At 39.2% G+C, this 24,964-nt stretch overlaps 1 protein-coding gene across 1 annotated transcript in view; it reads left to right on the plus strand.

Annotated features, from left to right (window-relative positions):
• The first annotated feature begins 1,449 nt into the window (after positions 1 to 1,449).
• Positions 1,450 to 24,964, plus strand: part of LOC112749581 (AT-hook motif nuclear-localized protein 1-like) — a 37,534-nt gene continuing 14,019 nt past the window's right edge. The window contains exon 1 of the mRNA XM_072218637.1: positions 1,450 to 1,813. Within this exon, the coding sequence (XP_072074738.1) occupies positions 1,450 to 1,813 (364 nt within the window). The remainder of the gene's footprint in view (positions 1,814 to 24,964) is intronic.

Genomic DNA, 24,964 nt, shown 5'->3' on the forward strand with positions numbered 1-24,964 from the left:
AGAAGAATCAGCCGTTATTAATGTTATTGTTGATCCCTATGTTGGTTCAGAGAGTGGGAGGTTGCAACACAAGAACTGATTTTTAGATTATTTGTATTACACTGAAACGTTTTCTATGGTTTTCGTTTTTAGATTTCAAATTTCAATAACACAAATTACATAGCCTTGTGGTTTTCTATGGTGTACCATGATAGGATAAAGATACAAACTATATTCCATGAATCCATACAAATGTAAAATATTACATAATCATAATGATTACTTGAATGGTGGAAATTGAATTTTATATATATTTATTACTACTATTTCTGTTTCATTTTATCCATTTTTTTTGTATGTTCTTAAGATAAGGTATTTTGAAAGTAAAAAAGAAGAAGATATTTTTGGTACAATTTGTATATAAATACGCAAAAGAATAATAGTGACAAAATAAAAGGGATTATAGGAATATCTTTAATGTCTTAGAATCATTGAATAGGATTATAGGAATATCTTTCATTGAATATTTATAGTTTTATCAAATTTTCAATTAGGTCCCTATATATTTTTTTCTTTTCAATTGGGTCCCTAAGGGTATACAAGTAATTTCACAATTCACTAACATTTTTTTGACGTTTAACGTTAACGGGGACTAAATTGAAAAAAAAAATGTATAGGGACCCAATTGAAAAGAAAAAAAGTATAGGGACTTAATTAAAAATTCGGTGAAACTGTAGGGACCTGCAGAGTAATTAAACCTTTTAAAATTTTAGGGATAAAAATGACTTATGCCTGAACTTTCAAGAACTATTTTGATTATAAAAAACTTTTTTACATGTCAAGTGACATGTGGCGAGGTGTCATTGATCTGACACCAATCATCTTGTGTCATGTGGCATTAACCTACCACGTCATCATGCAACGTGACACTTAACGTGATATGTTATCATCTAACTAATACAAGGACTACTTTGACTTATATTTTATTTTTCAAGGACTAATATGACTAAAAAAGATTATTTGAAGACTAATTTAAAGAATAAATGATATTTCATAGACGAATTTGACTATTAAATCATTTTCATTCATTTCTTTGTAAAACTCAAAATATTCAAAGATCCACAGTTAAAAATAAAATTCAATTTATTTTCCCATAAAACTGATTATTATTTATTTTTTTTCTTTTGAAAAATTTAAATGAGAGAGTTTTACTTACTTTATTTCTTTCCCCTACTTGTTTTCTCTTAATCTAAACCTGCTGATTATTTTTAATGACAGATTTTATGCTAATGGCCCGGAGTTAAAGACTTTCTTCTTCACCCTTCTGTTTCAACGACAAATTTCAAAGCTTTCTATTAGATTTTCTTCTAGCCTCAAATTTTCTTCTTTGTTGAAAAAACAAAAAAATACAAAACAAAAAAACGGAAAACTTTTTTTTAAGCTTATGCATGAGCTTATAAAGGTTTAACCATGGAGGGTAGAGACGTGGTTAGCAGTGGTGGGGTTACGGTGGTGGGATCCGATGGTCCGTCGGACTACCATGCTGCTCCCAGGAACGACAATCCAGCTCCGGCTGGTGGATCCGCCATGGCCATGTCGGGAACGCAGGTGGGTGCTCCGCTGCAGTCGGCGGTTGCAGCAGTGTCGGAGAAGAAGAAGAGGGGTCGACCCAGGAAGTACGCAGCAGACGGGTCGTCGGTTACTATGGCGATGTCTCCGAAGCCGATTTCTTCTTCGGGTCTACCGGCGGTGATCGATTTCTCTTCGGGAAAGCGCGGGAAAGTGCGGCCACCTGGCTCCGTCAATAAAGCCAAGTTCGAGGTTGAGAATATAGGTACTGACGTGTACCCCTAAGAACTCGGCAACTATCCTTTCATCCTAACCGACCAAATATTTCGGAACTCATATCAAAACCTAAAACGGAACTCAAACACAAATTACACACGTGACTAATATCATCTCCAGTCCGTTACTAACAACGGCACTCACCTTAGATATCGGAACAAACGCAAGGAAGAATGATCCCCCCACTCATCTATAAAACAAGCCAAGCAACCCTTAAAACACAGGTCATAAAACTCACTCTAATTCATTACTTTCATCTCTTACAGTTCACATACTTACTTGAGCGTCGGAGTGTTTTTTGCAGGTGTTCCCGCCGCCGTGTTTCATCGTGCCGAGGTTATTGCTGAAGGCTACCTTCCAGACGATGTATAGCTCCACCAATAGATTAGCAGCCTCGCTGGGAGAGATATACCTCGGCTAGACCTGAACGGAACATTTGGCTCCCACCGTGGGGCCGAAGCAGTTAATCTAACCCCACTATTCCTTATATATTGCACTTTATTTTTTCTCTTTTACACAGGTTTCTCCAACCTTTTAACATGGCCGACAACGGAGTTCACCAGCTCACTCAGGCCGAACTACAAGCAGAAGTCAAACGGCTTGCTGAGTTGTCCACCCAGAATAACGCCAGTAAGCATGATGAAAAGGGCCCAACCAAAGGCAGTACAGACCTACTAAGTGTCAACCCACCAAAAGAGAAGCTTACCTTGGACAACCCTTTCTCGGAGAAAATCACCAACTACCAGATGCCAAAGAATTTCACGCTACCTTCTTCGCTTGAGCCATATAAGGGGATTGGTGACCCCCGGGCTCATATTAAGAAATTTCAATCTATGATGTTTTTCAATGGCCCTAACAATGAACCTGTTCTTTGTAGAGCTTTCCCTACCTACCTCGACGGCATTGCGTTACTTTGATTTTCAAAATTACCTGCAGGTTCGATCTCTTCCTTTGAAGAACTAGCGAAGTCCTTCATAGACTACTTCGCTGCAGCACGGATATACGTACACAGATCCGATTATCTCGGCACCATCCGTCAAGGTCCCCATGAAAGCCTGAAAGACTATCTGACCAGATTTGCAGAAGCAACAATGGAAATACCCGATCTGGACCCTGCTGTCCACCTACATGCCCTCAAGGCCGGCCTCCGACCCGGAAAATTCAGAGAGACGATCGCAGTCACCAAGCCAAAGACATTAGAGAAGTTTCGAGAAAGATCAGCTGGATGATAAACCCCAATTTTGTGGTTTATCTTGTGCTTAATTTGGGGAATTTTATCACCTTTTCCCACATTTATTCAATGAAATAGCATGGTTTTGCAATTTTTCCTTGATTTGTGCTTAAATGTGAAAACATACTTTTTAGGACCTAAAATTGGTGATTTTAATTCACTTTAATTCCATTCGATGCCTTGATATATTTTTTGAGTGATTTCAGGTTCATAAGGCAAGTATTGGATGGAAGAAGTGAGGAGAAAAGCATGCAAAGTGGGAGAACTCATGAAGAAATGAAGGAACCGTAAAGCTGTCAAGCCTGACCTCTTCGCACTCAAATGACCATAACTTGAGCTACAGAGATCCAAATGAGACGGTTCCAGTTGCGTTGGAAAGCTAACATCCGGGGCTTTGAAATGATATAAAATTTGCCATATGTTTCTTCGCGTTCAGGGGCGCGCACGCGCCATGTACGCGTGCGCGCCGATGGAGCTGCGTGGGTCCACTTTTTGCACTTCGTTGGGGGCGATTTCTAGCTCATTTTAGGCCAAATCTAACTCATTTCTAATGCTATTGAACCCAAGGATTGAAGGGAGAATGAACCAAGTAGTCATAGTTTAGTTTTCATCATGTTTTAGGCTAGAATTCTAGAGAGAGAAGCTCCCTTCTCTCTAGAATTTAGGGTAATTTAGGTTTAATTTTCTTAAATCCAACTTTTTAATTCTTGTTTTGATTTAGTTTCTCCTTTTAATTTCTTGTTGTTACATCTCTACTCTTCTAGTTTTACTTGTCATTTCCTTTATTTTGTCCTCTTTTATGTTTATGAACAATTGTTGGATCTCAATTTCTTCTAATGCAAATTTTATGCTTCTATGTCCTTTTTATGTTAATCTTAATTGCTATTGTTGATTTCTTGCTTGTGGTAGTTATGGGCCCTTTTAATTCTTGCAATTTATGATGTTTACTTTTATTGCACTCTACATGTTTGATGAAATGTTTCCTTTAGTTTTTGAGTAGCTTTCTTTGCTCTTGGCCTAGGCTAAGGGAATTGAGTGACCTTGAGTCATTGGGTCTCAATGATTTGGTGATTTGAGAATCCTAGGTGATCAATTTGATACTCATTGACGCCAACCCACTACTAATCTAATTAGTAGGTAGGTTGGGACTTATGGGTTGATGTGATCAAGCCTATTTGACGTACTTCAAGCTTAGGAGTAAATATTACGTACTTAAAGCTTTTGGAAGTAGACTTAATAGGTTGGCCTCTCATAATTGTCAATATATGGTTTGTAGACAAGGATGGTGATCTCAATTACCTATGTCTAGCCAAGAGTACTTTCCTTTATTTTATTAAGTTCTTATTATTTACTTTCTTGTCATTTAATTCTTGCCCCTTATCAATCAAACCCCCCCTTGCATTTTCATAGCCAATAATTAAACACTTCATTGTAATTCCTTGTGAGACGACCCGGAGTTCAAATACTTCGGTTAATTCTTATTGGGGTTTGTACTTGTGACAACCAAATTTAATTTGATTCGAGGATTGACTATTGGTTTGGACTATACTAACAACGTAATTATTTTGTGGAATTTCGAACCGGTATAAATTTTTGATATCACTGGACAAATAGAGATTGAAGAACTCCGTGAGGCCAACAGAACAGAAAGAAAACCTAGAATGGAGGAAGACAGAATGCCAAGGTCGGCGAACAACAAAGAGCTCACCCCAAAATTCGACAACTACACCAGATTCAACACAAGGAGGGAAAAAATAATCAAAGAAATACTCAACGCTAAAATCATAAAACTACCAGCAAGAGCTGGGAAGAGATTTGTTGACAAAAACAAGCACTGTGCTTTCCACCAGAAGTACAGACACACAACCGATGAGTGCGTGATAGCCAAAGATCTATTGGAAAGATTAGCTCGGCAAGGCCTCCTGGATAAGTACATCGAAGGAAGTAAACATAAAGAGGGTGATAGGGACAAAGAAGAGCGCCAACAAACCTCGGGAAACAAGGAAGCCAATAAATAGTCAAACAACACCCCACCTAAAGGGATTATAAACTGCATATCCGGAGGATTTGCCGGGGGAGGCGAAACAACTTCGGCGAGAAAACGTAGCTACCGCACAATGCTGGCAATCGAAGGAACAACACCACATAGCAACAAAAATGTACCCAACCTAGAAATCACTTTCAACCAGGAAGACATATGCTCGGCCGCACCACACTCAGACGACCCCGTGGTAATTTCCATCCAAACAGGCGAGCTATTGGTAAGAAAAGTCCTTCTGGACCCAGGTAGTAGTGCCGATGTTCTTTTTTATACTACTTTTATAAAAATAAAAATATCTGAAAAACTCATACAACCCTCATCCGGAGAATTAGTCGGATTCTCTGGAGAAAGAGTGCCAATCAAGGGTTACATATGGCTAAAAACGATGATGGGAAACCACCCATTGTCACGAATCATTGACATACAATATCTTATAGTTGATTGCCCTAGTCCTTATAATATTATTCTCGGAAGACCTGCCCTGAACATGTTCAGGGCAGTAGTTTCAACTTTTCATCTATGTGTCAAATTCCAGGCACAGGATGGAAAGATAGCGACACTCCATTCAGATCGCTAACAAGCCCGGCAATGCTACAATGCAAGCCTAAAGAAGTCGGCTTCAGGAAAAGAATTCCAACAAGAGGTCAAAGTAATTCACAACACAAATGAGGTACTGTTCCTAGCAGAGCTTGACCCTCGAGGGGACACCCAAAAAAGGCCTCAACCAGCAGACGAGCTCCTGGAAGTCCCACCGACGTCAAAACCAGAACAAGTCACATACATCTGTCAAGCACTACAAGGAAAAGAAAGATCAGAGCTCATAAAAGTACTACAAGACAATGCCGACTTATTTGCCTGGACCCCAGCAGACATGCCAGGTATAAACCCAAACATTATCTGCCACAAGTTCGTCACCGACAGAACAAGCCGACCTATAGCTCAAAAGAAGAGGAATCTCGAGGAAGAAAAATCAAAGGCAGCCCTAGAAGAAACCAGAAAGCTTCTTAAATCTAACTTCATCAAAGAAATCAGATTCACCACATGGCTCTCAAACGTGGTAATGGTAAGGAAAAATTCAGGTAAATGGTGCATGTGCGTCGACTTTACAGACTTAAATAAGGCATGCCCTAAAGATGCTTATCCCTTACCCTGCATTGATAAACTCATAGATAACGCATCAGGTTTCAAAAGCTTGAGCTTCATGGATGCATACTCTGGCTACAACCAGATCCTCATGCATCCAGAAGACCAAAACAAGACAGCATTTATAACTGAGCATGGAAATTTTTGTTATAGAGTAATCCCATTTGGTCTAAAGAATGCAGGTGCAACCTACCAACGACTAATGGACAAAGTGTTCCGTCATCAAATAGGTCGAAACATGAAAATCTATATGGATGATATGGTCGCCAAGACCATTCAAGAAAAGTCACATTGCGACGACCTCAGGGAAATATTTGAACAGATCCGAGCATACAATATGAGACTCAACCCAGAGAAATGTGCCTTTGGGTACAAGGAGGCAAATTCCTGGGATTCATGCTAACCTCACGAGAAACTGAAGCAAACCCTGAAAAATGTGAGGCAATACTTAACATGGCGAGCCCTAGAACAATAAAAGAAGTACAACAATTGGCAGGAAAGGTAGTGGCACTATCTCGGTTCTTGCCAGCAGCGTCAAGCCGATCATACCATTTCTTCCAAACAATATCAAAGAATAGGAAATTTCAATGGACAGAAGAGTGCGAGAAAGCATTCGCCGAGCTCAAAACCATTCTATCATCACCACCCGTGCTGTAAAGACCAGAAGTCAGTAAACCTTTATACGTATATTTATCTGTTTCTAATTTTTCTATAAGCTCGGCTCTAGTCATTGAGACAGGAAAAATACAACAACCAGTATACTTCGTCACTAGAATCATGCAATCAACAGAGCAAAGGTATCCGAGAATAGAACAGCTAGCTTTAGCACTTGTAATAACAGCAAGAAGACTCAGGAACTACTTCCAAAGCCACACAATAATAGTGAGGACAAACCAACCATTAAGACAAATACTGACAAAACCAGAATTAGCTGGATGATGAGCGGATAATTTATACGCTTTTTGGCATTATTTTTACATAGTTTTTAGTATGATTTAGTTAGTTTTTACTATGTTTTTATTAGTTTTTATGCAAAATTCACATTTTTGGACTTTACTAGGAGTTTGTGTGTTTTTCAGTGATTTCAGGTATTTTCTAGCTGAAATTGAGGGACCTGAGCAAAATCTGATTCAGAGGCTGAAAAAGGACTGCAGATGCTGTTGGATTCTAACATCCCTGCACTCGAAATGAATTTTCTGGAGCTACAAGATTCCAAATGGCATGCTCTCAATTGCGTTGGAAAGTAGACATCTAGGGCTTTCCAGAAATATATAATAGTCTATACTTTGCTCGAGTTTAGACGATACAAACTGGTGTTCAACGCTGGTTCTCTGTCCTATTCTGGCGTTAAACGCCAGAAACAGGTTACAAGTTGGAGTTAAACGCCCAAAACAGGTTACAACCTGACGTTTAACTCCAAAAACAGCCTAGGTACGTGTAAAGCTCAAGTCTCAGCCCCAGCACACACCAAGTGGGCCCCGGAAGTGGATTTCTGCACTATCTATCATAGTTTACTCATTTTCTGTAAACCTAGGTTACTAGTTTAGTATTTAAACAATTTTTAGAGATTTATTTTGTACCTCATGACATTTTCACGTTTTACATTGTATCTCTATGGCATGAGTCTCTAAACTCCATGATTGGGGGTGAGGAGCTTTGCTGTGCCTCGATGAATTAATGTAAGTACTTCTGTTTTCTATTCAAACACGCTTGTTTCTGTTCTAAGATATTCACTCGCACTTAACCATGATGAATGTGATGATCCGTGACACTCATCACCATTCTCAACCTATGAACGCGTGCCTGACAACCACTTCTGTTCTACCTTAGATTGAGTGTGTATCTCTTTGATTCCTGGTTCACGAGTTTAATTACCTCTCCTGACAACAGAGCATTCGAATCCGTGAGATCAGAGTCTTCGTGGTATAGGCTAGAATTATTAGCGGCCATTCTTGAGATCCGAAAAGTCTAAACCTTGTCTACGGTATTCCGAGTAGGATCTGGGATGGGATGACTGTGACGAGCTTCAAACTCACGAATGCTGGAAATAGTGACAGACGCAAAAGGATCAATGGATCCTATTCCAACATGAGTGAGAACCGACAGATGATTAGCCATGCGGTGACAGGGCATATGGACCATTTTCACTGAGAAGACGGATGGTAGCCACTGACAACGGTGATCCACCAACATACAGCTTGCCATGGAAGGAGTCTTGCGTGCGTGAAGAAGAAGACAGTAGGAAAACAGAGATTCAGAAGACAGAGCATCTCCAAAACCTCAATCTGTTCTTCATTACTGCACAACAAGTAACCTTTATTTCATGTTATTTAGTTTTCATAACAAAAGTAATTTTTATTTTTAATCTCCTGACTAAGATTTACAAGATAACCATAGATTGCTTCAAGCCAACAATCTCCGTGGGATCGACCCTTACTCACGTAAGGTATTACTTGGACGACCCAGTGCACTTGCTGGTTAGTGGTACGAGTTGTGAAAATTGTGATTTACAATTCGTGTACCAAGTTTTTGGCGCCGTTGCCGGGGATTGTTCGAGTTTGGACAACTGACGGTTTATTTTGTTGCTTAGATTAGGAAAAATTTTTTTTTTTGGTTTAGAGTCTTCTATTATTGTTTTTGGTTGAAAATTTTTTTTAAATCCTTATTTTCTCTTTTTAAATTTTTTGAAAATTTTTATAAACTAATAATTGAGTTTTTCTGTTTGAGTTTAGTTTCATATTTTAAGTTTGGTGTCAATTGCATGTTTTTATTTTCTTTTAAATTTTCGAATTTGTGTTCATTGTTCTTTCTTAATCTTCAAGTTGTTCTTGTTTATTTTCCTTGTTTGATCTTTAGTTTTTCTTGTTTTGTGATTTTTCTTGTTTTTATTGTGCATTTTCGAATTATTAGTATCCAAAATATAAAAAAAAATTATACATTAAATACCTTTATTAAAACACTTTAAATTTATAGCTCAATTGGCTAGAGCGATGTGCTTATGTTCTTGGTAATTGGGAATCTTCCTTTTAAAACTTTTTCAAAAATAATTTTTCTTTGATTAAATCTCATGTCAAACTTTTAAGTTTGGTTTCTCTTGTTATTTTTTTATTTTCGAAAACTTATTTTTATTTTTCTAGAAGTTTTAAGTTTGGTGTTCTTTTTTATGTTCTTGTGAGTCTTCAAAGTGTTCTTGAAACTTCTTTGTGTTTCGATCTTAAAATCTTTAAGTTTGGTGTTCCTTGGTGTTTTCCCTCTAAAACTTTCAAAAAACAAGGAACATTAGATCTAAAAATTTTAAGTCTTGTGTCATTTTATTGTTTTTCTCTTTCCTCATTAAATTCAAAAATATCTTTTCTCCTTATTTTAAATTGAATTTTCGAAAATTACTTTTAAAAATTCAGATTTTTATTTTAAAAATCAAATCTTTTCAAAAATCATATCCAAAGTTTTTCAAATCTTCTCAATTAAGCAATTATTTTCATTTTCAAATTTATTTTTCTCTTGGTTTTCAAAATTTACATTTTAATTTCTAAATATTTTATTTTATTTTATCTTATTATTTTTATTTATCTTAATAATTTGGTTTGTCCTAGTTAAATAAAATAAAAACAAAAATTTATTTTATTTGCAATTCATATCAATTCCATTTTATCCATCATGGATCTAAGTGGAAATGAACATTCCAGAAGGACTCTGGGGTCATATGCTAATCCCACTACTACTGCATATGGGAATAGTATCTGTATACCTCTGGTGCACGAAATTGGAAATCACAGTTCTTCACAAATTCGCACAACTAACCAGCAAGTGCACTGGGTCGTCCAAGTAATACCTTACGTGAGTAAGGGTCGATCCCACGGAGATTGTTGGCTTGAAGCAATCTATGGTTATCTTGTAACTCTTAGTCAGGAAAACAATAAAATAATTCACTTATCAAATTTGATTGTAAGGAATAAAAGGGCAGAACACAAATTATACTTATATGCAATGATGGAGAATATGTTGGAGTTTTGGAGATGCTTTGTCTTCTAAAATTCTGCTTTCCTCTGTTTCTGATTCACGCACGCATGTCCTCCTATGGCAAGCTATGTGTTGGTGGATCACCGTTGTCAATGGCTACCATCCATCCTTCCAGTGAAAAGGGTCCAGGTGCGCTGTCACCGCACGGCTAATCATCTGCAGGTTCTCAATCGTACCGGAATAGGATTTACTATCCTTTTGCGTCTGTCACTACGTCCAGCACTCGCGAGTTTGAAGCTTGTCACAGTCATTCAATCCCTGAATCCTACTCGGAATACTACAGACAAGGTTTAGACTTTCCGGATTCTCTTGAATGCTGCCATCAATCTAGCTTATACCACGAAGATTCCGATTAAGAGATCTAAGAGATATTCATTCATTCTACAGTGGAATGTAAGTGGTTGCCAGGCACGCGTTCGTGGAGGAATGATGATGATTGTCACGTTCATCACATTCATATTGAAGTGCGAATGGATATCTTAAATAGGAACACGCATGTTTGAATGGAAAACAGAAATACTTGCATTAGTTCATCGAGACACAGCAGAGCTCCTCACCCCCAACAATGGAGTTTAGAGACTCATGCCGTCAAAAGGTACAAAGTTTAGATCTAAAATGTCATGAGATACAAAATAAATCTCTAAAAGTTGTTTAAATACTAAACTAGTAACCTAGGTTTACAGAAAATGAGTAAACTATGATAGATGGTGCAGAAATCTACTTCTGGGGCCCACTTGGTGTTGCTGGGGCTGTGACTTAAGCTTCTCACATGCATGGGCTGTTTTGGGCATTCAACGCCAGGTTGTAACCTGTTTCTGGCATTGAACTCCAACTTGTAACTTGTTTCTGGCGCTGGACGCCAGACTGTAACATGGAACTGGATTTGAACGCCAGTTTACGTCGTCTATCCTTAAGCAAAGTATGGACTATTATATATTTCTGGAAAGCCCTGGATGTCTACTTTCCAACGCAATTGGAAGCGCGCTATTTGGACTCCTGTAGCTCCAGAAATTCCATTCCGAGTGCAGAGAGGTCAGAATCCAACAGCATCAGCAGTCCTTTTTCAGCCTGAATCAGATTTTTGCTCAGCTCCCTCAATTTCAGCCAGAAAATACCTGAAATTACAGAAAAATACAAAAACTCATAGTAAAGTCCAGAAATATGAATTTTTCCTAGAAACTAATGAAAATAAACTAAAAACTAACTAAAACATACTAAAAACTATATGAAATTATCCCCAAAAAGCGTATAAAATATCTGCTCATCACAACACCAAACTTAAACTGTTGCTTGTCCCCAAGCAACTAGATAAATAAAATAGACTACTAATAAGTCAGGAAGCAATAATATCTCAGAGTTTTTGAGTGAAGCTCAGATTCTAATTAGATGAGCGGGACTAGTAGCTTTTTGCTTCCAAACAGTTTTGGCACCTCACTTTATCCATTGAAGCTCAGAGTGATTGGCATCTATAGGAACTTAGAATGCAGATAGTATTATTGATTCTCCTATTTCAGTATGATGATTCTTGAACACAACTACTTTATGAGTCTTGGCCGTGGCCCTAAGCACTTTGTTTTCCAGTATTACCACCGGATACATAAATGCCACAAACACATAATTGGGTGAACCTTTTCCGATTGTGACTCAGCTTGCTAAAGTCCCCAATTAGAGGTGTCCAGGGTTCTTAAGCACACTCTTCTTTTTGCATTGGACCTTGACTTTAACTGTTCAGTCTCAAGTTTTCACTTGACACCTTCACGCCACAAGCACATGGTTAGGGACAGCTTGGTTTAGCCGCTTAGGCCAGGATTTTATTCCTTTAGGCCCTCCTATCCACTGATGCTCAAAGCCTTGGGATCCTTTTTATTTACCCTTGCCTTTTGGTTTTAAGGGTTATTGGCTTTTTGCTCTTGCCTCTTGGTTTTAAGAGCTTTGACTTTTTCTGCTTGCTTTTTCTTTTTCTTTCTCTATATTTTTTTTTCTGCAAGCTTTTGTATTCACTGCTTTTTCTTGCTTCAAAAATCATTTTTATGATTTTTCAGATTATCAATAACATGTCTCATGTTCATCATTCTTTCAAGAGCCAACATATTTAACAGTCTTAAACATCAAATTCAAAAGACATATGCACTATTCAAGCATTCATTCAGAAGACAGAAAGCATTGCCACCACATGCAAATAATTAGAATTTTTCTTATTAAAAACTCGAAAAATATTGCCTCTTATTCTAAAGAAATTCTTCTATTTTATTCATGTTTAATGATGATGATAAAATTAAATTATAGCTTAATTGGAGATAAAATAAAAAATATAGATACTAATTACTACTATATGACTCCTAAGGTAAAACTAAAATAAAAATAGTTATCACAGAGTTAAGGCTAAGATTGAAATTTAACAACCTTTGTTCTGGGAAGTGGATGTTCCTCTAATCTGCGGGGTGCTTGGTCCTTCAAGAGATAATTTCTGGCGCTTCAATTCCCTTAAATCACGCCCTTGCTCCTCCTGTTCTTTAAGCAAACAGCAAAGAATGCTACTTTGTTCCTTCTGTTCTTTCTTTATTTGTTCCATAGCTTCTTGCATCTTGGTAATAGATATTTCAAGATACTCCCAGTATTCAGATTGAGGGATTTCTGGGAGAATTTCCTGTGTTCTCTTCTTGATGGGGTCATCCTGTGCTTGTTATTTTTCCATTGATGCTTTGGTGATTGGTCGCTCAACTGAGATATACTCAGTTATTCCCATCCTTACTCCAGCGTCCTTGCAGAGCATAGAAATCAAGCTTGGATAAGCCAACCTGGCATCTTTGGAATTTTTTGTTTGCAATTTTGTAAAATTCAGTTGAAATCAGTTGATGAACTTCCACTTCTTTTTCCATCATGACGCAATGGATCATCACTGCTCTTCTAATAGTGACTTCAGAACGGTTGCTAGTGGGCAGCAGAGAATGCCCAATGAAGTCCAGCCATCCTCTGGCGACTGGTTTGAGATCTTCTCTTTTGAGTTGATTTGGGACACCCTTTGTGCTGGTGGTCCACCAGGCTCCAGGGATACATATATCCTCTAGAATCTTATCCAGGCCCTTGTCTGTTCTCATCATTCTCCTATTGAAGGAGTCTGGATCATCTTTCAGCTGAGGTAGCTTTAAGATCTCCCTGATCTTGTCAGGGTGGGTATGAACAATCTTTCCTCTGACCAAGGTCCGATAGTCATAGAGAGCAGATCCAGATAGTCTTTGCTTGTCTGTTTGCCACATATTAGCATAGAACTCCTGGACCATATTCCTTCCCACTTTCGTTTCAGGATTAGCTAGGATCTCCCAGTTCCTGATTCGAATTTGCTCCTGGATCTCTGGATATTCGTCTTCTTTCAGATCGAATCTAACTTCCGGGATCACTGATCTTAGACCCATTATTTTGTAATAATGGTCTGAATGTTCTTTAGTTAAGAACTTCTCTTGATTCCAAAGTGGTTTTGGAACACTCTCTTTCTTGCCTCTTGGAGTGGGTTGTTTTCCTTTAGGAGCCATTATCTTAGTGGGTATGGTTTAGTGATCACGGATAAACACACCAAACTTAGAGGTTTGCTTGTCCTCAAGCAAAAGAAAAGAAAGGAGAGGGATAGAAGGAGAGATAGTGTAGGATGGTGGATGAGAGGAAGGAAGCCGAATGGGTTTTTAAAAGGGAGGGGGGTTTTCGAAAATAGGGAGAAAGATAAGATAGAAGATATGATTTAAAAAAAATAAGTATGATAAGAAAAGATATACTTTAAAATTGAAAAGATATGAAAGATATTTGAAAAAGATAAAATTGGATTTTTGAAAAAGATAATATGGAGATTTGAAAAAGATATTGATTAGTTGAAAAGATTTTTGAATGAAAAAAGATAGATTTGTTTTGGAAATTTTGAAAAAGAGTTGAATTGGATTGAAAAAAAAAGGATTTGTGCTTTATGGATTAAGATACATTTAATATTTTTAAAGAAGGGTTTTTAGAAATCAGGGTTTGTAACATGTTTATGCAAGAAATCATGAATTGAAACATGAAAATTAAGATTAAAATGAAAAATATGAAAAAAAAAAAAACGAATTTACCTCCTCCCCACCATCCTGGCGTTTGAACGCCCAAACGCTGCATGTTTTGGGCGTTCAACGCCCAACTGCTGCTTCTCCTGGGCGTTCAACGCCCAGCTGTTGCTTCTTTCTGGCGTTGAACGCCAGGAACTCCTTTGTCACTGGGCGTTTTTCTGAACGCCCAGGACGCTGTAAATCTGGCGTTAAACGCCCAAAAGGAGCTTCTTTCTGGCGTTCAACGCCCAGAAGATGCTTCTTTCTGGCGTTTAACACTCAGATGGCTATCCTTACTGGCGTTCAACGCCCAGTGGATGCTTCTTTTGGGCGTTGAACGCCCAAAACAGATTTTTACTGGCGTTTTCTTGCCAGTGAGCTCTTTTTTCTCTGTTTTGTGTGTAGAATCCTTCTGTAACCCTGTAAACTTATACAATTGACTCTTTACCTTAGTATCAATGAACTTTATATAAACAAATAAAATCAAGAATAGGGCAAAATGCTTAGAGAAAGTGATGTCCCATGGCTGGGTTGCCTCCCAGCAAGCGCTTCTTTATTGTCTTTAGCTGGACCTTGCTGAGCTTTTAATTTAGCTTCAGTCTTGAGCACTCTTGCTCAATATTGCCTTCAAGATAGTGCTTGATTCTCTGTCCATTAACAATGAACTTCTTATCAGAATCAATATCTTGAAGTTCCACATAACCATATGGTGATACACTTGTAATCACATATGGTCCCCTCCACCGGAATTTCAGTTTCCCGGGGAATAGCCTGAGTCTAGAGTTAAACAACAGAACCTTCTGTCCTGGTTCAAAGATTCTAGATGATAGCTTTCTGTCATGCCACTTTTTTTATTTCTCTTTATAAAGCTTGGCATTTTCGAAAGCAGTGAATCTGAATTCCTCTAGCTCATTTAGCTGAAGCAATCTTTTTTCTCCAGCTAATTTGGCATCAAAGTTCAGGAATCTGGTTGCCCAGTAGGCTTTATGTTCCAGTTCCACAGGCAGGTGACATGCCTTACCATATACAAGTTGGTATGGAGAGGTCCCTATAGGAGTCTTGAATGCTGTTCTGTATGCCCACAGAGCATCATCCAAGCTTCTTGCCCAATCCTTTCTACGGGTATTTACAGTCCGTTCTAGGATTCTTTTTAGCTTTCTGTTAGAGACTTCAGCTTGCCCATTAGTTTGTGGATGATATGGAGTTGCCACCTTGTGGTGAATCCCATACCGGACCATGGCAGAGTAAAGCTGTTTGTTGCAGAAGTGAGTGCCCCCATCACTGATTAGTACTCTAGGGACCCCAAACCTGCTGAAGATATATTTCTGGAGGAACTTCAGCACTGTTTTAGTATCATTGGTGGGTGTGGCAACGGCCTCTACCCATTTTGATACGTAGTCAACTGCCACCAGAATATAAGTGTTTGAGTATGATGGTGGGAAAGGTCCCATGAAGTCAATTCCCCATACGTCAAACAACTCAATCTCCAAGATTCCTTGTTGAGGCATGGCGTAACCATGAGGCAGATTACCAGCTCTTTGGCAACTGTCACAGTTACGTACAAACTCTCGGGAATCTCTATAGAGTGTGGGCCAATAGAAGCCACATTGGAGGACCTTGGTGGCTGTTCGCTCACCTCCGAAATGGCCTCCATATTATGATCCATGGCAATACCATAGGATCCTCTGTGCTTCTTCTCTAGGCACACACCTACGGATTATTCCGTCTGCACATTTCTTGAAGAGATAGGGTTCATCCCACAAGTAGTACTTTGCATCAGTGATTAATTTTTTCTTTTGTTGCCTGTTGTACTCTTTGGGTATGAACCTTGCAGCTTTATAGTTTGCAATGTCTACAAACCATGGTGTTTCCTGAATGGCAAATAATTGCTCATCCGAAAAAGTCTCAGAGATCTCAAAAGAAGGTTGGGATGTCCCTTCTACTGGCTCTATCCGGGACAGATGATCAGCCACTTGGTTCTCTATCCCTTTTTTGTCTCTTATTTCTATATCAAACTCTTGCAGAAGCAACACCCATCTGATGAGCCTGGGTTTTGAATCCTGCTTTGTGAGTAGATATTTAAGAGCAGCATGGTCAGTATACACAATCACTTTTGATCCTACTAAGTATGATCTGAACTTGTCAATGGCATAAACCACTGCAAGCAATTCTTTTTCTGTGGTTGTGTAATTTTTCTGGGCGTTATTTAAAATGCGGCTAGCATAATAAATGACATGCAGAAGCTTGTCATGCCTCTGTCCCAATACTGCACCAATGGCGTGATCACTAGCATCACACATTAGCTCAAATGGTAATGTCCAGTCTGGTGCAGAAATAACTGGTGCTGTGATCAGCTTGGCTTTCAGCATTTCAAACGCTTGCAGACACTCTGTGTCAAACACAAATGGCGTGTCAGCAGCTAGCGGATTGCTCAGAGGTTTTGCGATTTTTGAAAAATCCTTTATAAACCTCCTATAGAATCTTGCATGCCCCAGAAAGCTTCTGATTGCCTTAACATTGGCAGGTGGTGGTAATTTTTCAATTACCTCTATTTTTGCTTGATCCACCTCTATTCCCTTGTTTGAAATTTTATGCCCAAGGACAATCCCTTCAGTCACCATAAAGTGACATTTTTCCCAGTTTAAAACCAGGTTGGTCTCTTGGCATCTTTTCAGAACTAGTTTCAGGTGATCAAGACAGGAGCTGAATGAGTCTCCATATACTGAGAAGTCATCCAAGAAGACTACCAGAAATTTTTCCACCATATCAGAGAAAATAGAGAGCATGCATCTCTGGAAGGTTGCAGGCGCATTACACAGCCCAAACGGCATCCTTCTATAAGCAAATACTCTAGATGGACATGTGAATGCTGTTTTCTCTTGATCCTGGAGATCTACTACAATCTGGTTATAGCCTGAGTAGCCATCCAAAAAGCAGTAATAATCATGACCTGCCAGTCTTTCTAGCATCTGGTCTATGAATGGTAAAGGAAAATGATCCTTTCTGGTGGCTGTATTGAGCCTTCTGTAGTCAATACACATGCGCCACCCTATAACTGTTCTTGTAGGAACCAGTTCATTCTTTTCATTATGAACCACTGTCATGCCTCCCTTTTTGGGGACAACTTGAACAGGGCTCACTCAGGGGCTATCAGAAATAGGATAAATAATCCCAACCTCCAGTAATTTGGTGACCTCTTTCTGCACCACTTCCTTCATGGCTGGATTTAGCCGCCTCTGTGGTTGAACCACTGGTTTAGCATTATCCTCCAATAAGATTTTGTGCATGCATCTAGCTGGGCTTATGCCCTTAAGGTCACCTATGGACCACCCAAGAGCTGTCTTGTGTGTCCTTAGCACTTGAATCAGTGCTTCCTCTTCCTGTGGATTTAAAGCAGAGCTTATGATCACTGGAAAAGTGTCACCTTCTCCTAGAAATGCATATTTCATGGATGGTGGTAATGGTTTGAGCTCGGGTTTAGGAGGTTTTTCCTCTTCCAGAGGAAATTTCAGAGGCTCTTTCATTTCCTCTGATTCCTCCAAATCAGGCTGAACATCTTTAAAGATGTCTTCCAACTCTTATTCGAGACTCTCAGCCATGTTGATCTCTTCTACCAAAGAGTCAATAAGATAAACTTTCATGCAGTCTTTTGATGTGTCTGGATGCTGCATGGCTTTGACAGCATTCAACTTAAACTTATCCTCATTGACTCTCAGGGTTATTTCCCCCTGTTGGACATCAATGAGAGTTCGTCCAGTTGCTAGGAAGGGTCTTCCTAGAATGAGAGTAGCACTCTTGTGCTCCTCCATTTCCAGCACTACAAAGTCAGTGGGAAAGGCGAATGGCCCAACTCTGACAATCATGTCTTCAATCACGCCTGATGGGTATTTAATGGAGCCATCAGCAAGTTGAAGACATATCCGGGTTAGTTTAACTTCTTCAGTTAAACCAAGCTTTCTGATAGTGGATGCAGGTATTAGGTTGATGCTTGCCCCAAGATCACATAAAGCTGTCTTGGTGTAATTACCTTCTAATGTGCATCGTATCAGAAAACTCCCAGGGTCTTTAAGCTTTTCAGGAAAGCTTTTCAGAATGACTGCACTGCATTCTTCAGTGAGGAGAACTCTTTCAGTTTCTCTCCAATCCTTCTTATGACTCAAGATCTCTTTCATGAACTTGTCATAAGAAGGTATTTACTCAAGTGCCTCTGCAAATGGAATCTTTATTTCAAGAGTCCTGAGATAATCTGCAAAGCGAGCAAATTGCTTATCCTGCTCCTCTTGGCGGAGTTTTTGAGGATAAGGTATCTTGGCTTTATATTCCTCAACCTTAGTTACTGTAGGTTTATTTCCTACAGAAGTGGTTGAAGAAGCCTTTTTAGATGGGTTGTCATCAGCACTTGTGTGTGTCTGATCCCTCACTGGCAATTGAGTGCCAGAGTTAGAAGCTGGAGTGACGTTAGACGCTAGCTCCTCATCTGTTCCTGGCGTCTGAACGCCAGAACTGTGCTTCTTTTGGGCGTTCAACGCCAGATCCTTGCTTGTTTCTGGCGTTGAACGCAGTCCTAAGCATGGTCTGGGCGTTCAGCGCCACCCTTCCACCCAATTTCTGGCATTTTAGCGCCAGAATTATTTTTCCCTGGGCTCTTACTGTCCTTAGGTGGATTTTGGGTGGTTCGCTCATTTCTTGGCTTCTTGCTGCCTTGAGGTGGGGTATTTAATGTCTTCCCACTTCTTAATTGAACTGCTTGGCATTCTTCTGTTATTTGTTTTGACAGCTGCTGCTTTGTTTGCTTCAATTGTTCTTCCATATTTATATTAGCCATCCTTGCCTCTTGTAGTCTATCCTTGAATTCGGCTAACAGCTTTGTTAGAAAGTCCAATTGTTGATTGAATTCAGCAGCTTGTTTTACAGGACTGAGTTCAGCAGTTACTGTTTTAACCTCTTCTTTCATGGAAGGGTCACTGCTTAGGTACAGATGCTGATTTCTGGCAACTGTATCAATGAGCTCTTGAGCTTCTTCAATTGTCTTTCTCATGTGGATAGATCCACCAGCTGAGTAATCTAAAGACATCTGAGCTCTTTCTGCAAGCCCATAGTAGAAGATGTCTAACTGAACCCACTCTGAAAACATTTCAGAGGGGCATTTTCGTAGCATCTCTCTGTATCTCTCCCATGCATCATAAAGAGATTCATTATCTCCTTGTTTAAAGCCTTGGATGTCCAGCCTTAGCTGTGTCATCCGTTTTGGAGGAAAGTATTGATTCAGGAATTTTTCTGTCAGCTGTTTCCATGTCCTTATGCTGGCCTTAGGTTGGTTATTTAACCACCTCTTAGCTTGGTCTTTTACAGCAAATGAAAACAGTAATAATCTGTAGACATCCTGATCTACTTCCTTATCATGTACTGTGTCAGCAATCTGTAAAAACTGTGCCAGAAACTCTGTAGGTTCTTCCTGTGGAAGACCGGAATACTGGTAACTTTGCTGCACCATGATAATGAGCTGAGGATTCAACTCAAAGCTACTGACTCCAATGGAGGGTATGCAGATACTGCTCCCATATGAAGCAGTAGAGGGGTTAGCATATGATCCCAGAGTCCTCCTAGACTGTTCATTTCCGCTTAGGTCCATGATGGAGAAAGGGAGATGATGTAAAATAGAAGAAAAATATTTTTATTTATTTAATTATTTATTTATTTCAAAAACAAAATAAATTAAAATAAATAAAAATGGGTGAAGATTTTCGAAAAAAATGAGGAGAGAGAGAGTGGTTAGGAAATTTTGAAAAGGATATGATGATTTTTGAAAAAGGTTTTAAATTTTGAAATAAAAATCTGAATTTTAAAGGTAAATTTCGAAATTTTGCTTTAAAATAGAGAGAGAAGATATTTTTGAATTTAAAGAGGAGAGAGAAAAACAATAAGATAGCACAAGATTTAAAATTTTTTTAGATCTAATGCTCCTTGTTTTCGAAAATTTTGGAGGGAAAACACCAAGGAACACCAAACTTAAAAATTTTAAGATCAAGACACAAGGAAAACTCAAGAACACTTTGAAGACTCACAAGAGCACAAGAACATGAAGAAAGAACACCAAACTTAAAATTTTTAGAAAACCAAACTAAAATTTTCGAAAAACAAAAAAAAATCAACAAGAAAACACCAAACTTAAAGTTTGGCACAAGATTTATTCAAAGAAAAATTATTTTTGAAAAAGATTTTAAAAATAGGATAGCCAATTACTAAGAACATAAGCACTACGCTCTAGCTAATTGAGCTATAAATTTAAAGTGTTTTAACAAGGTATAAATAATAAAAGACTCTAAACCAAAAAGAAAAATTTTTCCTAATCTAAGCAACAAAATAAACCATCAGTTGTCCAAACTCAAACAATCCCCGGCAACGGCGCCAAAAACTTGGTGCACAAAATTGGAAATCACAGTTCTTCACAAATTCGCACAACTAACCAGCAAGTGCACTGGGTCGTCCAAGTAATACCTTACGTGAGTAAGGGTCGATCCCATGGAGATTGTTGGCTTGAAGCAATCTATGGTTATCTTGTAACTCTTAGTCAGGAAAAGAATAAAATAATTCACTTATCAAATTTGATTGCAAGGAATAAAAGGGCAGAACACAAATTATACTTATATGCAATGATGGAGAATATGTTGGAGTTTTGGAGATACTTTGTCTTCTGAAATTCTGCTTTCCTCTATTTCTGATTCACGCACGCATGTCCTCCTATGGCAAGCTATGTATTGGTGGATCATCGTTGTCAATGACTACCATCCATCCTTCCAGTGAAAAGGGTCCAGGTGCGCTGTCACCGCACGGCTAATCATCTGCAGGTTCTCAATCGTACCAGAATAGGATTTACTATCCTTTTGCGTCTGTCACTACGCCCAGCACTCGCGAGTTTGAAGCTCGTCACAGTCATTCAATCCCTGAATCCTACTCGGAATACCACAGACAAGGTTTAGACTTTCCGGATTCTCTTGAATGCTGCCATCAATCTAGCTTATATCACAAAGATTCCGATTAAGAGATCTAAGAGATATTCATTCATTCTACAGTGGAACGTAAGTGATTGTCAGGCACGCATTCGTGGAGCAATGATGATGATTGTCACGTTCATCACATTCATATTGAAGTGCGAATGGATATCTTAGATAGGAACACGCATGTTTGAATGGAAAACAGAAATACTTGCATTAGTTCATCGAGACACAGCAGAGCTCCTCACCCCCAACAATGGAGTTTAGAGACTCATGCTGTCAAAAGGTACAAAGTTTAGATCTAAAATGTCATGAGATACAAAATAAATCTCTAAAATTTGTTTAAATACTAGGTTACAGAAAATAAGTAAACTATGATAGATGGTGCAGAAATCCACTTCTGAGACCCACTTGGTATGTGCTGGGGCTGAGACTTAAGCTTCTCACATGCATGGGCTATTTTGGGTGTTCAACGCCAGGTTGTAACCTGTTTCTGGCGTTGAACTCCAACTTGTAACTTGTTTCTGGCGCTGGACGCCAGACTACAACATGGAACTGGCGTTGAATGCCAGTTTACGTCGTCTATCCTTGAGCAAAGTATGGACTATTATATATTGCTGAAAATCCCTGGATGTCTACTTTCCAACGCAATTGGAATCGCGCCATTTGGACTCCTGTAGCTCCAGAAATTCCATTCCGAGTGCAGAGAGGTCAGAATCCAACAGCATCAGCAGTCCTTTTTCAGCCTGAATCAGATTTTTGCTCAGCTCCCTCAATTTCAGCCGGAAAATATCTGAAATTACAGAAAAACACACAAACTCATAGTAAAGTCCAGAAATATAAATTTTACCTAGAAACTAATGAAAATAAACTAAAAACTAACTAAAACATACTAAAAACTATATGAAATTAACCCCAAAAAGCGTATAAAATATCCGCTCATCAACCTCCCATCAAAGCAGGCAGTTTCGAGCTGAATCCTCAGCTCATTGTCATGGTGCAGCAAAACTGCCAGTATTTCGGTCTTCCACAGGAAGAACCTACTGAGTTTCTGGCACAATTCTTGTAAATTGCTGACACAGTACGTGACAAGGAGGTAGATAAGGATGTATACAGACTGTTACTATTTCTGTTTGTTGTAAAAGATCAAGCTAAAAGGTGGTTAAATAACCAACCCACAGCAAGCATAAGAACATGAAAACAATTATCAGACAAATTTCTGAATCAATATTTCCCTCCAAAAAGGATGACACAGCTAAGGCTGGACATCCATGGCTTTAAACAAGAGGATGATGAATCCCTTTATAATGCCTGGGAGAGGTACAGAGGGATGCTAAGGAAATGCCCCTCTGAAATGTTTTCAGAGTGGGTGCAATTAGACATCTTCTACTATGGGCTTACAGAAAGAGCTCAGATATCTCTAGACCATTCAGCTGGTGGATCTATACACATGAGAAAAACTATTGAAGAGGCTCAAGAGCTTATTGATATAGTTGCTAGAAATCGGCCTCTGTACATAAGTAGTGGGTCCTCCATAAAAGAAGAAGCCAAAGCAGTGTCTACTGAACTTGGTCCTCCAGAACAAGTTGCTTAACTCAATCAACAATTGTGTTTTCTAACAAAACAGCTAGCAGAATTCAAGGAGATGCTACAAGACACTAAAAATGCTAATAAAAATATGGAAGCACAATTGAATCAGACAAAACAGCAGTTATCAAAGCAGATAATAAAAGAGTTCCAGGCAGTTCAATTAAGAAGTGTGAAAACATTAAACACCTCACTTCAGAGCAGCAGAAAGTCAAGAAAAGAACAACTGACAGAGGATGAGCAAAATATTATCCAAAATCCCTCTGAGGACAGTAAGAGCCCAGAGAGGAACAACTCTGGCGTTCAAACGCCAGAAAAGGATGCAAGGTTGACGTTAAACGCCCAACCCACGCGCAGTTCTGGCGTTCAAACGCCAGAAACAGGCAAGGAGTTGGCGTCAAACGCCCAATGGAAGCTTAGTCCTGGCGTTCAAATGCCAGGAACAGGTAAGAAGTTGGCGTCCAACGCCAATCAAGCTTTTAACCCTGGCATTCAAACGCCAGTGAGGGATCAGACACACACAAGTGCTGATAGCAACCCCTCTAAAAAGGCTTCTCCAACCACCTCTGTAGGAAATAAACCTGCAGTAACTAAGGTTGAGGAATACAAAGCCAAGATGCCTTATCCTCAAAAACTCCACCAAGAGGAGCAGGATAAGCAATTTGCCCGCTTTGCAGACTATCTCAGGACTCTTGAAATAAAGATTCTATTTGTAGAGGCACTTGAGCAAATACCTTCTTATGCCAAGTTCATGAAAGAGATCTTGAGTCATAAGAAGGATTGGAGAGAAACTGAAAGATTTCTCCTTACTGAAGAATGCAGTGCAGTCATTCTAAAAAGCTTCCCAGAAAAGCTTAAAGATCCCGGGAGCTTTATGATACCATGCATATTAGAGGATAATTGCATCAAGATAGCTTTATGTGATCTTGGGGCAAGCATCAACCTAATACCTGCATCCACTATCAGAAAGCTTGGTTTAACTGAAGAAGTCAAACCAACCCGGATATGTCTCCAACTTGCTGATGGCTCCATTAAATACCCATCAGGCGTGATTGAAGACATGATTGTCAGGGTTGGGCCATTCGCCTTTCCCACTAACTTTGTAGTGCTGGAAATGGAGGAGCACAAGAGTGCTACTCTCATTCTAAGAAGACCTTTCCTAGCAACTGGACGAACTCTCATTGATGTCCAAAAGGGGGAAGTAACCCTGGGAGTCAATGAGGATAAGTTTAAGTTAAATGCTGTCAAAGCCATGCAGTATCCAGACACACCAAAAGACTGCATGAAATTTGATCTTATTGACTCTTTGGTAGAGGAGATCAACATGGCTGAGAGTCTCGAATCAAAGCTGGAAGACATCTTTAAAGATGTTCAGCCTGATCTGGAGGATTAAGAGGAATTGAAAGAGCCTCTGAAACTTCCTCAGGAAGAGGAAAAACCTCCTAAACCTGAGCTCAAACCATTACCACCATCCCTGAAATATGCATTTCTGGGAGAAGGTGACACTTTTTCAGTGATCATAAGCTCTGCTTTAAATCCCCTGGAAGAGGAAGCGCTACTTCAAGTGCTAAGGACACACAAGACAGCTCTTGGGTGGTCCATAAGTGATCTTAAGGGAATCAGCCCAGCAAGATGCAATGCACAAGATCCTATTGGAGGACGATGCTAAGCCAGTGGTTCAACCACAGAGGCGGCTAAATCCAGCCATGAAGGAAGTGGTGCAAAAAGAGGTCACCAAGTTACTGGAGGCTGGGATTATTTATCCTATTTCTGATAGCCCCCGGGTGAGCCCTGTCCAAGTTGTCCCCAAAAAGGGAGACATGACAGTGGTTCATAATGAAAAAAATGAACTGGTTCCTACAAGATCAGTTACAGGGTGGTGCATGTGTATTGACTACAGAAGGCTCAATACAGCCACCAGAAAGGATCATTTTCCTTTACCATTCATAGACCAGATGCTAGAAAGACTAGCAGGTCATGATTATTACTGCTTTTTGGATGGCTATTCAGGCTACAACCAAATTGCAGTAGATCCCCAGGATCAAGAGAAAACAGC

This window comes from Arachis hypogaea, chromosome 15, assembly GCF_003086295.3.
Source record: "Arachis hypogaea cultivar Tifrunner chromosome 15, arahy.Tifrunner.gnm2.J5K5, whole genome shotgun sequence".
NCBI classification, from domain to species: domain Eukaryota; kingdom Viridiplantae; phylum Streptophyta; class Magnoliopsida; order Fabales; family Fabaceae; genus Arachis; species Arachis hypogaea.